The 18,277-nt window shown below is 40.6% G+C and overlaps 1 protein-coding gene across 1 annotated transcript; it reads left to right on the plus strand.

Annotated features, from left to right (window-relative positions):
- Positions 1-871: 871 nt before the first annotated feature.
- Positions 872-11,075, plus strand: LOC120043904 (gamma-aminobutyric acid receptor subunit alpha-6-like). The gene is made up of 8 exons (XM_038988506.1): positions 872-956; positions 1,418-1,485; positions 2,820-3,040; positions 3,324-3,406; positions 3,503-3,646; positions 4,023-4,175; positions 9,010-9,263; positions 10,818-11,075. The coding sequence occupies exons 2-8, from the start codon at positions 1,483-1,485 to the stop codon at positions 11,073-11,075; spliced, it is 1,116 nt and encodes a 371-aa protein (XP_038844434.1). The 5' UTR covers positions 872-956; positions 1,418-1,482.
- The last annotated feature ends 7,202 nt before the right edge of the window (positions 11,076-18,277 follow it).

The following is an 18,277-nucleotide window of genomic DNA, read 5'->3' on the forward strand; positions in this document are numbered from 1 at the left end:
CACTCCAGGTCAGTGAGAGTTAAGTGAGCCAGCAAACCTCCTAATCCTACTCCTGCCTTGCCACCACCACCAGCACAATCACATACACCATCCTAGGTTTTTCTGATTTATTTGTATTTGTTAACCCATGCTGACATGCAGAAGATTTGAACAAGCATAAACAGACTGTCACAGCTAATGGAAAAAAGCTGTTTGACATGTCCAAGGTCAACAGGCAATGAGTATTGATGCTTTATCTCCTCAACTTTGTTATGAATTAACATCTGTAGAATGCTCTCCACCACAAACATTTAAACCATCTCTGGTGTAATCTCTTGCAGCAGGACATTTGAGCCTTTTCCAAATCGGTCCTTGCTAATTCCCCGCCAAAACTATCAGTTGATTTCTTCCTTCTAATGTCCCATAATGCCTTATTCGATTATTTTCAATGCCCTCCGTCCCTGCTCTTCAGTCTCTTAAAACTCTTTAGTTTTTCAACTGAGCGAGTCAGATGAGGCGCAACCGCACTGGAGAAGAAGAGCAGGACTGGCGCAAATGCCCTCGCTTTTTACACTAAGCCGTGTGATCGGTGTTTTATAATGGTTTTAAATGATGGAATATGCAAATTATAACTGTTGACCGGGGCTTTTAGGCTGTGAAGTGTTTGAGGCATGGCTTTCGTTTTCACTTTCTTTTTTCTGTCCTGGTGAGTACAAGTTAACTATTCTTCTACGACTTTACGCATGTTAGGATGTTGATCGATGTAAATTATGCAACTTTGATGCAGTAACAAGTTGTACCGAGTAGAATAAGGCGACAGATAATGACGATGTACTTTGTTTACAGTGTGAGCAATGTTTGGGGAAATAATCCGAAATCGACAGAGATTGATGGGAATATCTATTTGGATAACATTACGCGTATATTGGATAGATTACTAGATGGATATGACAACAGACTGCGACCTGGATTTGGAGGTACAGTAATGCATATTTTAGAATTCTAACAGGTTGTTTTTAAAGGTGTTAAATTCCAGTCTTCTCACTCAGTAGATAAAGTTGTACTTTCCACTGTGCTGAGGCACTTATGTTCCGGACATACCCTAATTCTTGGTCACTATCCGATCGTTGGAAGCTGCTTTTGGTGCACTTACTATAACTCAAATGTGTGCCCTCGAGTGTCCAGGCAATTTATTTACCCACTTAGGGTCTCCTTCTCACAAAGGGCCAATCCTACTAAGGGATGTTATTGTGCTGACTTGTGAGAGGAATATCCAACAGTTCTACAGGTCTAGTAACTGTAAACTGGCAATGGGATATCATTAACAATAACAGCGTTTTTATCTTGTTGATAACTTACATGCTTCCTTTTGTTTTTAGATTGAAGAGTTATGTTTATTTGGCTATGTCTTATGCTAAACCAACACTTATCTTTGTAGGTCCAGTTACTGAGGTCAAAACAGACATCTTTGTAACCAGCTTTGGTCCAGTGTCAGATGTTGAGATGGTATGTGGCCGCATTACTACTTTATCCAGTCCACTTCTATAACACAAAACTCCAGAGTATTGGCATGTATGGATATTTTAATACACACGTGTGTTATTGCAGACAGATAATTGCTTGTTGCTCTCAGTCCTAGAATGTCTCCCCACAGTCTCAAGTCATGTTCCTACCAACCATATTATTCTGGCATTTGGGCAGAATGTCATTAGTGCAGCTTAGGGATTTTAATCTGGTTGACAATCTCTGTCAGTGAGGGTCCCGAGCCTGCTGATCGTTTTATTTCCTTTACCCACTATACCATGTGATACATTAGTAGCCATCCTACAGGCAGTATAGATAAGACCCTTAAGAGCAGTAAAGCCATCCATTTTATCAAAAAGCATTCCCGGATTGAAAAAGCCATATCCATGGTTACCGTTTGGATCTTCAGTCATTTGTTTTCATGGAGAGGAGTTGAGAAATATGGATATGCACAGTAATTAAACAGATCACAAACAACACAGAGGGGATACTTTAAAATATGACGTTTTTTCCCCCCCAAAACACTATATATCCATTTTCTGAAATGTTGTTAAATTAACTTTTATTGTTTAAAGAACTTATGAAAGAGATTGGTTTTGTTTTTCCACTATCTAATCATGGCATGGGGTTGTTCAATGACAGACATGTATTTGTTTAAAATCTATCACTTGATGGTTTCATTTCAGAGACAAATAATCGTAGTTTTTTGCAAAACGCTATATATATCTGCCTCACTGTCAGATAAATAAGTAGTACTGCTAGGTTTTACACAGTCAAATGTAACAAACAACTACATTGTTAATAAAGAACTGTACAAATCATAGATTTATATATATAAAATGAATCAATGCTGTAATATGAGATCTGTATGTAAAACAGTTACATTTGACATTTTAGTCATTTAGCAGATGCTCTTATAAAAGTGACTAGTCCATTCATCTTAAGATAGCTAGGTGAATACATATCACAGTCAAATATGCAGTATATGAACATTCCATTCCAGCTAAACAATGGATATATAGCGTTTGCAAAAAAAATGCTAATTTTAATGCACAGCTAGTCTATTAATTAAACATCTGAGAACAGTAATATTTAAACACATGAAGGTATCCATAAGCAATCGTTTCTGGAGAAAAAAACGCAAACGTGAAAAATACACTCCTCATTTGCATAAATGAAATAAGTTGACTTATTACTGACAATTTGATAAAAAAAAAAAAATGAGGTCACTGATATGCTGTACGTACTGTACAGTACATGCCATCATTTGCATATGAATTGATTGCTGATTTGATGTCCAAACCACCATGTTGCAGGAGTACACCATGGATGTGTTTTTCCGTCAAACGTGGATTGACGAGAGGTTGAAATTCGAGGGCCCCATCGAGATTCTGCGGCTCAACAACCTCATGGTCAGCAAGATCTGGACGCCAGACACATTCTTCCGGAATGGCAAGAGGTCCATCTCTCACAACATGACCACTCCCAACAAGCTGTTCCGCATCATGCAGAACGGAACTATCCTCTACACCATGAGGTACTAATGAGTCACACAGCCATCCAGGTCCAGGATAGACCTACGTAGTACTCTGTGTTCTACTGGACAATCTAAGTCTCATAAAAAAAAGAATCATGGGTATGGTTGAGCTATTTGTGCAATATACGCATACTTAACCAGGCGCATTTCTATGAGTATTGCTTTGTTTTCAAAATATGGTACTACCCACTGTATGCTGGTGTGATTTAGTTATATATGATCATAGGTGAGCGTTACTACTGTACATACAGTGTGTCCAATACTCTTTTCCATTCCATTGCAGATTGACAATAAATGCGGAGTGTCCCATGCGACTGATGAACTTCCCCATGGATGGCCATGCCTGTCCTCTCAAGTTTGGTAGTTGTAAGTTGTCTTGATAAGCCTTAGTCAGACAGATGGTTCCACCAGAAGAGCTGGTGATTACATACTGACTACAGAATCTTTATTTCTGCTGTCCAGATGCCTACCCCATGAGTGAAATTGTGTACACGTGGAAAAAAGGACCTCTGTTCTCTGTGGAAGTACCAGAGGAGTCCTCCAGCTTGCTACAGTACGATCTAATAGGACAGACAGTGTCCAGTGAGAGGTTAAAATCCAACACAGGTAAGAATGTATTCATTCACTCTATGCTTAAGTAATGCTTACAGAAATAGGCCTTAAAAAGATAGCTATGCTAACTAACTGTATGCATCCTGTATGCATATGGCTTTAAAGGATTTCAATGCAAAGACAATAGTACATTCTAAATGGAATTTTCATCTGAATCTGTGCTTTTCCTGTACACATTCAATGTGGGGTATTTGACATGTGCTACAGTATGCATGTACTGTATGTGTGATGTCTCCCCCGTGATGCTCACTGTCTGATCTGTTGTCTGTAACACAAATCAGTATTGTGCCTTGTGAATTTTCTGATTTGACAATGTATGCCTGTTAGAAACTCTGTGCCACAGACAGAAATTCCATTTGTTTTCTGACAGGTGAATATGTAATCATGACTGTTCACTTCCACCTGCAAAGGAAGATGGGCTTCTTCTTGATTCAGACATACATTCCCTGTATCATGACGGTGATCCTGGCTCAGGTCTCTTTTTGGATCAATAAGGAATCCGTTCCTGCTCGAACTGTATTTGGTAGGCCTCCTCCTGATCTCCATCTTTACTCCCTCCATGTCTCCACTGGGTTGTCCACCATGCTTACATGTTGCAAGGTTACCCCCGAAGGTCCCATTATAAGCCGGAGTTCCTTTGGAGCGATACAATAGAGCCACTTTAACCATAACAAAAGAATAAAGGTGGATTGCACCAATTCACCACTCATTACATGATCCATTCCGTATCCTTTTATGTAGATTAGGTGAGGATATAGTATTTTAATGTTCTTTCTTGGCAGAACTCGGTAATGGTTTGCATTCTATGGAGTGCTTCACTTAGTGGAGTGGTGCTCGAGATAAAAGGCAGCACAGTCACATGGTAGCTCTCAGACCTTCTACCTCATTATATTTGTTTCCTCCAAAGTGGTGGAGCTGAATTAATAGTAAATAACTCCTACTTTGAAATCGGTCATACCGAGAGGGTTGGGGGGGTGATGCTGTTTACTTGGACTCGTTCCGAGGACTTGCAGATTCCGCTTGTTCCCGTTACATCATGCTACACTTGTTTCAGCCTCTAGCCTCGGGAACATGGAGCTCCTAAGTTTAATTTGCCATACTTTGGATTTTCAATTTTAATTTCCTCAGTTACATTTTCATGAGCAGGAGTAGCGGCTACTGGCCTTTGTAGATTATGGCTCTCTTTGGAAGCTCGTCAGCATTTTGAAAATCCCACACAGAAGTGAAAGATACCAATCGTTAGTACGTGTTCAAGTTGGGCCCCACGTGAAACGCACATATGCGGAAAGTCATTAACCTCCCACATCCCACTGCTTTCATTTCACACAGTTGCGGGGGAGCGCTGTGAAGATATTGGAGTGTTTTTAGTGTGAACATGGTGTGTCCTTTAGGAGGCTGTTGCATAAAACATATTGGATTTTCCCCAAACCCAAGAATGACAGGCTTTATCTTCACGGTTTACACTGTTTGTTTTTGCGTTCCGAAATGCTACGATTAAGAGACTGTAAATTGCTTCTGTAAATCCAATGTATTTAAATGCTTTGGTGACACAACGTGACAACCGTAATATGGGGCACAGCGAGAAGCCACACAAAATAAAATGCTGGGTTGTTTGGATGACCCAACTGCTGGGTTGCAGGTATTGGGTCACTTAGTTGGGTTGTTTTCTATACAAAGAGCAAGGTTGGGTTGTTGATGCTGGGTTATTGATGCGTGGCATTGAGATATGACCCAGTGGGTCAGATCAGAAACTGGAGGTGTGGCTTAGCAGTGGTGTGACTTTCAGGAGTTATTTTGGGCTACCCGTGAGAGTAAATGTCATTCCGGGTCATCTGTTCTGTTTTATTGTCATCAAATGTTAAGGTTGAACACTGACACTTTTGTAGCTATAATGAGGTTTACACAAGTGTTCCTTAAGAGCCTATGGATTACATTAAAAAGACCCAGCTGCTGGGTCAACCCAGCATGAAAGTGAATAAAAACCCAAATGATGCTTAAATTAACCCATGTTGTGTAATCCAAACAACCCAACATGTTGGGTTATCCATGCAACCCGAATGGCTGGGTCACAATAACCCAACGTGTGTTCTGTCCAATATTTACCCAGTGCTGGGTTACCAAATAACCAAAATTGGGTTGTTTTTAACCCAGCATTTTTTTTAGAGTGCAGTAGCTAAATAGGTTGTGGTAATGTACTGACAGGTGCAGAAGGATAAAGAGAGAGATAGATAGCTACGCAGAAGCACTCCATCAGGGCTAAAGCACATTAGCCATTGTTGTTGTGACTCTCTAAGAGCTGAAAGTCCCCAGAGCTGAAGTCTCACAGACTTAATTGAGTGGGCCTAATTTGTACCTTGCTTTTAGCCTTTAAAAGCACACGGATGCCTCAAGCTCCTCAATTCTTTCTCCTGTCTTTCTCTTTCATTTTCTTCCTCCTCTTCTTCCCTCTCTCTTTCTCTGGCCTCCTCAGCTTTTTTTACTGACACGATTTCTCCCATATCCCTCTTCCTCAGTGTGATCATTACCAAGTGCATGAGTTTGACAGGCAGTGTTGGCCATTGGTGGGTTTTTTATAGAGAGTTGGTACTGTAGCTAACTTAATCTATACTGGCTATACTGGAGTTCTATACTGGCTTTCAGTGCTGAAGCAGTGCTTAAATGCAGTGAAACATGATTACATCCACTTAAATGCTCTCTACATGTCCCCCCTGTGCAAATGAGCTGTGTAAATATGTAATTGTTAAGAGCATAGCAGGGCAGTGGCCAATGGACCTTTTTTGATGTTGACAGTTTTAGCTTAATGAAAACAATCTCTGCTAAATTATAGCTGTACCCCGTTAATGGACCAGTATAGAGCATGTCCCTTATGTGAATTAATAATGACTTGTAAGGGCCTCGATAGTGTGAGGCCAGCGATTGAAACTCACTTTGAATAAATGTGATGATGTATTACCATGAACACATATTGCATCCATGGGTCTGTTTGCATTTGTGAATCTCCACAGTGTTATTCATCGCTCAGATATCTGTTGCCACGTTAAATGCAACGGATTGAGGCCCCACTGCTTTGCCTGTTGTTGTTGTTATCGTCAACAAGATCCAATTTGTGAATAGAAATCAATGCAGCCAATCAATTTCCATAGTAGCCCTGCCTCAGCTGAGGTGCCTGACCATAATATTATTTAACACTCTCAAACAATGGCAATTTATTTTTGTAATCCCTTGGAACATAACTTGCAGTGAACCACTAGAAATAAGCAACTCCATTCTGACAAAGGTTGTACAGATTGAAACTTCGCAATCAATTTATTTTTGATATACAGGTTAAGTCGTTTATTAGAACGTTGGTAGTCTATGAATATGTCTCTTCCCAATGTTATGAGGAGACAAGAGTGTGAATTCCTGCAAGTCTTGATAGTCCTGTCAGGTGAAGTCACTTGGCATTCCAATGAACCTTATCCAATATCAGTAGAAAGTATTTCAGAGGACATTTATGCGTACTGTATAGCACAGTGAATTGCTTCATATAATCTGTGGGCAGAACAGCCTTTCTACACTCTCTTCATTATCCAGGATTGGGACTGCTATTGCTCTTTTTCCCTGTAAACTTGTTCCATGTAAGCCTTCATCAATTCATCTGTGTCCCATCCTTCTCATCATCATGACTCTCCTGCTCCTCCAGGCCCGCTTGCAGCTCAGTCATCCCTTGGCTCCCTGAGATGAAACTACACTACCCTGGCATCTCATTGCAACCCGCATCCGATTGATTACCACGTGTCTAAGTCTAACCCAAGGAAGTTGTGCTGCTCTGGAACTATCATCATCATCACTAAAAACAGGCCATCCCATGAACAGTAAACACTGTGGCTGGTATGACAAACTTCATCCACCCCAACCCTCCTCTGCTTTTAGAACGACGTAAGAAATACCCTGCTGTGATTTCAAATGGATTTGCGTCCAAGACATAACAGGAATACTAAAAGTTGACCCAAATGAAAAGTTGACCTCATTTATATGGATAAATAGCAAGTCATCTATTGATCCTGAGAGTCAGCAATCAAAAACATGGCTTAGTTTCCTCAGCTTAAGCTTAGGGTTAGGATAGTTGCGTGCACAAATCGAGTCCTGTGATACCATGTTTCCAAAGAGCATGCCTAAATGACCTGACTTAAAGTTGATTTAGGCGTGCTGTTACCGTAGGAACATACTGTATTACCACAGGCCCTACCACTCCTGTGTTTGCACGCAATGATGTTTAGGCTAAGCTGTGGGTGAGTAAACTAAGCCATGTTTTTGGTTGCTGCCTCCCAGGATCAATAGATCATGCTGAGAGTACACAGTGTTACTTTGAAAACCCTAACGTTGGTGAATTTGTTATCCTGTATGACTCGCTATTGGTAAAGTGAATACATAATGGGTGAAGTATTGATTTTCTTAAAGTAAGAAAGATTGGACTTTTTTACATTTCGCTGGCCACTTGTTTACTCAAGTCTCCAGGCTGAATATTTTATAGCGCTACAGGTATCATTACTTATCAATAATACCAGAGCACATTGGTATCTGAGAGATAGACATTATAATCAACTTGGTATAAAAAACAATTGTGACCCTCCATCCAAAGGACAGTAAAGACAAAGTGCACTGTTAAGCATTGAATTTGGACACAAATGCATTTCTGAATGTAGGAGCAAGGTTAGTGGTTGAGTAGTGTGAACTTGTGTGAAAATGAGGCTAGAGATTAAACATCATGCCCACAAATTCACCCTCTGGCGAAGTAGGGCATCAATTACCATCTAAATTATGAATGGGTTCTGAGGATTTTATGCACAGTAATGCAATACTAATCTTCATTTTGTAGGTTGCTATTGATGAAGTTACAGTATCGTCAGTTATTATTAATGAGACAGCCTAATCTGATGAACTCGAGACACTATTTTTGCTCAAAATGTTCAGTAATGTTAGATCAGTGTCATGAGAATTACAGCAGAAATCATTTCATTCTCTGAAAATATATGATAAGATTTGATCTATTGGGTTCATAGAAAGAACCATTTTCAGGCCAAATGACATGCTTGAATAGACTCAACCATTTCCCCTTAAGCTATTTCATTGCTTGTAAGCTCATGTGTGTTCACATTAAACTGCTTTAATGCAAACCACTGGATGGTTGCTTGTCAGACCCTCCAACCCCCTTCACTCCACTCCATGCCCTGACAATCACCACTCAACAAGATGATGAGCCTGGTACCCTGGAAGCCCAGCCAGTCAACCCTGGGGCTCTGGGAGATAGACAACAAAATGTATCCTCGATCCAGTATCTCTGTCTAAAATCTCTCTATGTGCCCTGTGTATCCCAGGCATTACCACTGTGCTAACCATGACCACACTCAGCATCAGCGCCCGCCACTCTTTGCCCAAAGTTTCCTACGCCACGGCCATGGACTGGTTTATTGCCGTATGTTTCGCCTTCGTTTTCTCAGCCCTCATCGAGTTTGCAGCAGTCAACTACTTCTCCACGCTGCAGGCCAACCGGGAGCTCTGCAAGGTGGCCGCCATCAAGGCAGCCCAGGAGGCTGCAGAGGCCGGGAGGAGTGACGGGGAGTCCTCTTCGGTAATCCACCCCCCTCCTCCCTCCTTCCCTCCTCGTTTTACACTCCTCCCTCCCTTTCCCTTTCCTCCCATCTCTATGTCCAGCTCAACCTCCGCTCCTAGTCTATGATAACACGAGCGTTTGACGAGAAGAGACAGCCAGTGGCGTCATGAACGCGGTTGCTGAAGGTTATGTAAGAGGAATAGATGAAGGGAATATCCAGGCAGATCATTACAGGCTCACACGAAACCTTCATGCTGGAGGGGAAAGGCAAGCCCAATGCTTTGTGCTTCTGTGGGAGAGATACTATTATTAGGTGACTGCACCAAATACATGAAGGCCTACATGTAGGTTTTCAGATAACAAAATTACTAAATAGTCAAACGGAGAGGAGCTCTATCTCTGTCACCATTTTGAATTGCTATCTCTTTAAATTATTCTAAAAGGCAGCCAAATCTAAATGACCTGGATAAGATGTTGACTGTTTTTGACTGGTTTACTGGTTGTTGACCGGATAAGATGTTGACTGGTTATCACTGGTTGACTGGATAAGATGTTGACTGTTTTTGACTGGTTTACTGGTTAAGATGTTGACTGGTTATCACTGGTTGACTGGTTATCACTGGTTGACTGGTTTTTGACAGGATAAGATGTGGACTGAGTCTACCAGCTCTTCCTTGGCTGAACACTAAGGAATGTTTATATTATACACTGATTTAGATGTGTGTCAGCATGCTAACACTCCATTTGTTCACCTGATTGGTGAAATCGGATTAAAGACAGGACACTTGTGATCACTTCCACACAAGCCAAATTGATAGAATACGCGGTGTATTATGTTGCACTATTAATCCTGCATTTTTCATCTCATGAAGACAAGACAATGTCACGCAGTATTTACATTTCATGAGGTATTCCGTCGAGCTCTAGCGATATTAATTCAGTATGCAGAACAATGTTATATAGGATATCTACTGTATAAGAATTTGCTCTGATCATTGTGGGATTTGAGCCTGAGAGCCAGCAGAGAATTCAAGCCTGTTGTCATTTCAGAAATAGCTGCACTATTAAAGCATTGCGAGCCACATGCTCCCTGCCTGATTTCTCACCTCCGTCGGACTCGCACAGCATCCAGCAGCTGACATTTGCAGCTCCAACCTGCTCTGTGATGGAAGCCAGTTAAACCCGTGCCAGCGCCCCCACTCTACCCCACACCACCCCTCACAACCCTGCCTCAGTCCCTGCTCCCAACTCCACACCGCCCAACTGTGCCTCAGTCCCTGCTCCATTCACTCTGCAGCACCACAGTAGCCAAATACTATTAAATACCAAATGTTGTATTGATGAATGAATCAATGACAATATCTTTTATGACTTTGTGCACATGGCATACGCCACCGTGTTGCTATAGGAAATGGATTCAATTACTGCGTTATGCCAAAATAAAACCCAATTGATTTCCTATTTTAATCTGAATTGCCGATGACTTACTGATGTGCTGGTCATAGATTTACTGTGCAGACCTGTTCTTTCACTCACCCCTTCCACCCACTTTTATGTTTGTGCGCCGTACAGGACGCCAGCAGTATGCTGAAGAAGAGGATGAACTCTACGCCTCACTTTGAGAGGCCAGCGGAGGTGTTCCCTAACCCTCCAGTGAATGCCCAGGCCTTCCTCCAGCAAGGCTCAGCCGTGCCGTCCAACAACTTACTGACGGGCACCAGCATCATAGACAAGTACTCGCGCATCCTCTTCCCTCTGTCGTTCGGGGCCTTCAACCTAGTCTACTGGATCGTCTATCTTACCAAGGACACCATGGAGATGACAAGGTAGAGGTGACACGTTTTCTAGTGGCTACTGTAAATGTTTGGAAGCTTGCTGCAAATGACGGGAAAAAGACAGTGTGAAGCAATTTCATGTAGACGGTATGTTCAGGTAGGCCAATTTGATGGAAGAAGTACAGTAGAATCCGTTATAGCAGGATGGTCTGTAGCTAGTCATATTAGCTGTTCTGGAGCCCTCTCATTGTGAAATGCATGTAGAATACATGTGCTAAATGTTTCAGTTGTATATCATATTATTGGAACTGGTGAAGGACCACTGTTAAAATGTCCTATTATATTATATAAAAATAGAGTAGCCAGGAAGACAGGTCCACATGATGAAAAGGGGCAATTTCACGATAAAGGAATTATGCTGACTTTTCACTTTAGCATGTATCCTAAACAAAAACCCTTGATTACAAAGTTTAACAAACCCATTCAAATCTATGCATAAGAACTACTTTTAACAATTTACACAGAACATTTCACAAAACACATTTACTTGAAGAACTGTGCAGATGCTCTGTTTGGTAAGAGAATTATGGTAAAATCTCTGTTTTTTTATGTGACCACGTTTTCCGAAAACTCTTAAATATCTGCTTCGAATTAAGATTCAAAGATGTCAAATTTGCATTCTTTAAGATAAAATATTCAATGTCCATTAAAATAACATCAAATTTATCAGAAATACAGTGTAGACATTTACAACATTAACAATGACTATTATAACTGGAAACAGCTGATTTTTGATGGAATTCCTACATAGGCGTAATGGGGCCCATGATCAGCAACCATTACTCCTGTGTTCCAATGGCACGTTGTGTTAGCTAATCCAAGTTTATCATTTTAAAAGGCTAGTTGATCATTAGACAACCCTTTTGCAATTATGTTAGCACAGCTGAAAACTGTTGTTCTGATTAAATAAGCATTAAAACTGGCCTTCTTTAGACTAGTTGAGTATCTGGAGCTTCAACATTTGTGGGTTCAATTACAGGCTCAAAATGGCCAGAAACAAATAACTTTCTTTTGAAACTCGTCGGTCTATTCTTGTTCTGAGACATGAAGGCTATTCCATTCAAGAAATTGTCAAGAACCTGAAGATCTCGTATAACGCTGTGTACTACCTTCACAGAACAGCGCAAACTGTCTCTAACCAGAATAGAATGAGGAGTCGGAGGCCCCAGTGCACATCTGAGCAAGAGAACAAGTACATTAGAGTGTCTAGTTTGAGAAACAGATGCCTCACAAGTCCTCAACTGGCAGATTCATTAAATAGTACCCGCAAAACACCAGTGTCAACTTCAACAGTGAAGAGGTGACTCCGGGATGCTGGGCTTCTAGGCAGAGTTCCTCTGTCCAGTGTCTGTGCTCTTTTGCCAATCTTAATCTTTTATTTTTAATGGCCAGTCTGAGATATGGCTTTTTCTTTGCAACTTTTACCAAGACACACCTGTTAATTTAAATGCATTCCAGGTGACTACCTCATGAAGCTGGTTGAGAGAATGCAAAGAGTGTGCAAAGCTGTCATCAAGGCAGAGGGTGGCTACTTTGAAGAATCTCAAATGTAAAATCTATTTTGACTTGTTTAACACTTTTTTGGTTACTACATTTGTGTTATTTTATAGTTCTGATGTCTTCACTATTATTCTACAATGTAGAACATAGTAAAATAAATAAAAACCCTTGAATAAGTAGGTGTGTCCAAACTTTTGGTTGGTACTGTGTACCAAATCTTTTTTGATTCACAGCCTCATAGATGATATACATACTTTTTCTAACCATTCTGGATTACAACCAAATAACAATAAGTATACTATATTACGTATTGAATCACTAAAATATACAACTTTTACATTACTGTGTAGTTTACCAATAAAATGGTCTGACGGTGAAGTGGACATACCCGGTGTTCATATCGCACAAGAAAGAAATGATCTCACTGCAGTGCATTTTAAAAGAAAGTTGGCAAAAATATTTAAGATCTTGCTACCGTGGAAAGGAAAATACCTGTCTATTTATGGAATAATCACTCTGATTATTTTATTTACATTTTGTTTAACCTTTATTTAACTTGGCAAGTCTGTTAAGAACAAATTCTTATTTACAATGATGGCATACCAAAAGGCAAAAGGCCTCCTGTGGGGACGGGGGCTGGGATTAAAAATGTAAATATAGGACAAAACACACATCACAACAAGAGAGACACCACAACACTACATGAAGAGAAACCTAAGACAACAACACAGCATGGTAGCAACACCACATGACAACAACATGGTAGCAACACAACATGGCAGCAGCACAACATGGTAGCAGTACAAAACATGGTGCAAACATTATTGGGCACAGACAACAGCACAAAGGCAAGAAGGTAAAAGAACAATACATCAAGCGAAGCAGCCACAACTGTCAGTAAGATCTAGACGCTTGAGAGCATCCTTACCTGCTGATCTGTAAATTACGTCTCCGTAATCTAGCATGGGTAAAATGGTCATCTGAATCAGGGTTAGTTTGGCAGCTGGGGTGAAAGAGGAGTTATTAAGAGGAAATCATGTCTAGATTTAACCTTAGCCTGCAGCTTTGATATGTCCTGAGAGTAGGACAGTGTACCATCTAGCCATACTCCCAAGTACTTGTATGAGGTGACTACCTCAAGCTCTAAGCCCTCAGAGGTACAGTAGTAATTACACCGGTGGGGAGAGGGGCATTCTTCTTACAAAAACACATTACCTTTGTTTTGGAGGTGTTCAGAACAAGGTTAAGGGCAGAGAAAGCTTGTTGGATACTAAGAAAGCTTGGTTGTAGAGCGTTTAACACATAATCCGGGGAGGGGCCAGTTGAGTATAAGACTGTATCATCTACATAGAAATGGATGAGAGAGCGTTCTACTGCCTGAGCTATGTTGTTGATGTAAATTGAGAAGAGTGTGGGGCCTAGGATCGAGCCTTGGGGTACTCCTTTGGTGACAGGCAGTGGCTGAGACAGCAGATGTTCTGACTTTATACACTGCACTCTTTGAGAGTCCGGTGTCGGTCGGTGCTCAGTGGGTGTGGATGTTGGTTACAGTAAATGGAAAGAGAGGAGGCTCATGGGTCAGTGTCAGTGAGAGCTGGGCGAGGTAACATTAACTGTAGAGAGAGAAGGGAGAGGCAGAGAGCGAGAGGAGGCTTGTCCAGACTGTTTTCACACTCCTGCTTTGACCACCAGAAGACATAAAGAGATAGAAAACAGTTATGATCTGAGCATAACAGTATACCAGTGGAAGGGAGGACAGTAGGAGGTGGTTTGTGACTACTATGATTTCCCATTGTATCCAATTAATTTGCAGTAATTCCGATTTGGTGAAAGAAGGACAAGTTTTAGTCACAACAAACACCTCCTACTGTAAAAACAATATAACTAATTGGTAGGTGTACATTTCGTTGTTACTTTTGTGAACATTCATTATCCTCCCTTTTGAGGAAGAGAAATAAGAAAATACAGTGTCTTAAAGATATGTGTGTTTTTGGTAACTGAATTACCAGGCACAAGGCAGTGTTTCTTAAACTTAGGGATGGATTGAAATGTACAGACATTTACCTGGACGGAAATGGGGGATGGTCATGCTTTTTCAAATCTATTCCAGGGGAGGGTCATGTAATTTGTATTTGATGAAATGTCAATATTTCTCAGTTTTACAATTAGTTGCTTATTAGGCTATATATCGATGTGTGCCCAATGCTGCCCCTCATCTCTGATTCTCCGCTGAGCATGCAATATCAATTGCGCCTATAGGCTATTTGGTCTGATCTCAATCAAATTGTCCATAGCCTATAGGCTATAGGCTACGAAGAGCATGCTCGGAGAAGCACAGATCAAAGTTATATTTCTAAGATAGCTGCTGGGATAGTGTAAATAAAACTAGGCTGCATTACACACTGCAATGGATATTCCATCCCTGAGTCCTGGCGTGCTCTGTTCTGCTCTTGCTGATCAAAAAAATTGTTTAAGGCTGCTGAACCAATGTCTGTGCTGTGTAGGGCAAAGTGTAAGTTCAGGAGGAAAGTCTTCCAAAAATAATTTTTGATTAGGCCTAGTCCAAAAAATGCTTGCGCACAGATGAGCCTGTAACCTATGCTCTGTTCAGTTTGAGAAGGTGAGTGCGAAGATGAGAAGGTCAACTTTGATAGCTTGCCATTACTATAATTGATTTTGATTAAAAACAATATGTTTCTTGCCCATTATGTATTTATCAGAGCTATTGACCTCACAACTTACATTGTGGTGCTAAAACTTGAAGCAGCAACCGTGGCACAATCAATCGTAATTGGACAGCTCACGGTGCTGAAAGTAGGAACAATTCATTTCAACAGTCTTCATTTTAATTTACTAACAACAAGAGTGCTTTGTGTTGGAGTCTATTTCTTCCTATTTAAGAAGTAAGAGGTAGGCCTACCTGTTTGATAGATAAAATTAAGCTATAGGCAGTTGCTATATCCATATATTTGTTGGTGAATTCCTTCACCCTACCTTGTTGTAGCCTACCTCTGTGTCAGTGAAGGGTTGTTAAATTAAAACTCGTATTAAGGGGGTATGAGAGGGTATGCCATAGGCCTACTTTTTAATTAAAGAAAATTACAAAAATACATTGTTAGATTGTTAATATGGCTTGGGGGCAGTATTTCGATGTCTGGATGAGAAGCGTGCCCAAAGTAAACTGCCTGTTACTCAGGCCCAGAAGCTAGGATATGCATATACATAATTGGTAGATTTGAATAGAAAACACTCTAAAGTTTCCAAAACTGTTAAAATAATGTCTGTTAGCACAACAGAACTGATATGGCAGGTGAAAAGCTGAGGAAAATCCATCCAGGAAGTGGGAATTTTTTGATGTGGGTATATTCAATTGAATGCTTATAGAGTATCTAATGGGTTAGGACCCAGATTGCAGTTCCTATGACTTCCACTAGATGTCAACAGTCTTTAGACATTGTTTCAGGCTTGTTTTCTGAAAAATTAAGAAGAATGAGACCTTTCTCTCAGTGGACTGTAGAATCATGCAGTGCTGGTTTGCGCGCATGACCGAGTGCGCACCCTTCGTTGTTTTTCCTTTCTATTGAAAACGCTATTGTCCGGTTGAAATATTATTGATTATTTAGACAACTGACAACCTGAGGATTAATTATAAACATCGTTTGACATGTTTTGACGAACCTTACCGGTACTATTAGGATGTATTCGTCTGCATGTTTTGACCGCCTTTGAGCCAGTGGATTACTGAACAAAACGCGCCAACAAAACAGAGCTTTTGGGATATAAAGAGGGACTTTATTAAACAAAACAAACATTTATTGTATAGTTGGGACTCTTGTGACTGCAACCATATGAAGATCTTCAAAAGGTAAGTGATTCATTTTATCACTATTTCTGACTTTTGTAATTCCTTTACTTGGTTGTAAAATGTTTGTATGCTTTTGTAAGCGGGGCGCTGTCCTCAGATAATCGCCGTAAAGCCTTTTTGAAATCTGACAAAGCGCTGGATTAACAAGAAGTTAATCTTTAAGCCGATGTATAACACTTGTATTTTTTATGAATGTTTATTATGACTATTTCTGTATTTTGAATTTGGCGCTCTGCAATTTCACAGGATGTTGTCGAGGTTGGTCGCTAGCGGAACGCCTGCGTCAGAAATGTTAAGAAAATAAAAGGGATCCGATTTTATATAAAGGGATCTATGACTGCGCTTTGGTCCGCGATGCTTCATGCAAGCTGTAAAATACCTCGGAAAGATGTGACTCCAATGCATCTGGGAATATCATTGTTTTGTTTCTTTGACATTCAGAGTCTGACTTTGCTTGGGAGGTAATCTTATTCTGTCACAGTCAATTGATTAAAGTGCTTCACTTTTTGCACAATAGAAGATGTTTAAACTCAAACAGATTTTAGGGAAACACTTGTGACCTTCTCTCATTGGGTAAAGCCACGGAAGAACAGTAGCTAGCAGTTAAAGCTTACATTTTTCTGCGTCGGAAGGACTACTCTGTCTGGGGTGAAAAGGTAGACCTAACTTCTGAAAGTACCATGCTCAGGTTCCTAATTATTTGCAAACAGGGACAGTTTTGATGCAAACAAGACAGTCTGATTTGGCATTGGAGAAATTATAAGATGAACACATAGCCCTATCTCTCTGTCCATTCTTAGCCGGTAATTTTGGTTATTTTTGTGGTATTAAAAATAGGTTCCACCATTATGTAAAATGAAGTAGAATTGCATGAAATGTTTATAAAAGGCAATTTTTCCTAGGACCTGCAAATATGATGCTTTTTTGTATAAAGGAGATCTTTCCATCCCTACTCTTGTCCACGGTGGTCTGCAAACCCACAACCTTCTGGACTGTGCGCTATCAAAATTCCCACGTAGCAATGTAATGCTTACAGAACGAAGAAGTGCACTATCAAAATGTTCACATAGCCAGGTAATGCTTACAGGACAAAGAAGTGCGCTCCATGTAACCCTTATTATGAATAACGATCACTCCCTTACAGTAGGCAAATATAGTTGGTAGGGGTTTTTACAATATATCTACATTATTGTGATTTGATGCATTTCTTATACCTTTAAAGACTTTTTCTGGTAGATGTTTTATAAGACGCCTTTTCCATCTGTTTGACTTGAATCAATACGCCATTACGTATGCCATTTTCTAAAATGGAAAATGGTTGAAAAATGCATCCATGCCTTCAATTCCCCAAAACACCTAGGGTCCTTAACTTAGTGATGAGCTTGGAGATCACTATGGTGTTGAACACTGATCTGCAGTCAGTGAACAGCATTCTCACATAGGTGTTCCTTTTGTCCAAGTGGGAAATGGCTTGTAGAGTGCAATAGACATCGCCTCATCTGTGGATCTGTTGGGGCGGTATGCAAATTGGAGTGTGTCCTGGGTGTCTGGGATGATAGTGTTGATGTGAGCCATGACCAGCCTTTCAAAGCATTTCATGGCTACAGATGTGAGTGCCCAGGGTGGGATAGTCATTTAGACAGGTTACCGTGGTGTTCTTGGGCACAGTGACTATGGTGGTCTGCTTGACTGAGAGGTTGAAAATGTCAAAGAAGACACTTGCCAGCTGGTCAGCGCATGCTCTGAGTACGCTTCCTGGTAATCTGTCTTGCCCTGCGGCCATGAATGTTAACCTGTTTAAAGGTCTTACTCACATCGACTACGGAGAGCGT

Source organism: Salvelinus namaycush, chromosome 3, assembly GCF_016432855.1.
Source record: "Salvelinus namaycush isolate Seneca chromosome 3, SaNama_1.0, whole genome shotgun sequence".
NCBI classification, from domain to species: domain Eukaryota; kingdom Metazoa; phylum Chordata; class Actinopteri; order Salmoniformes; family Salmonidae; genus Salvelinus; species Salvelinus namaycush.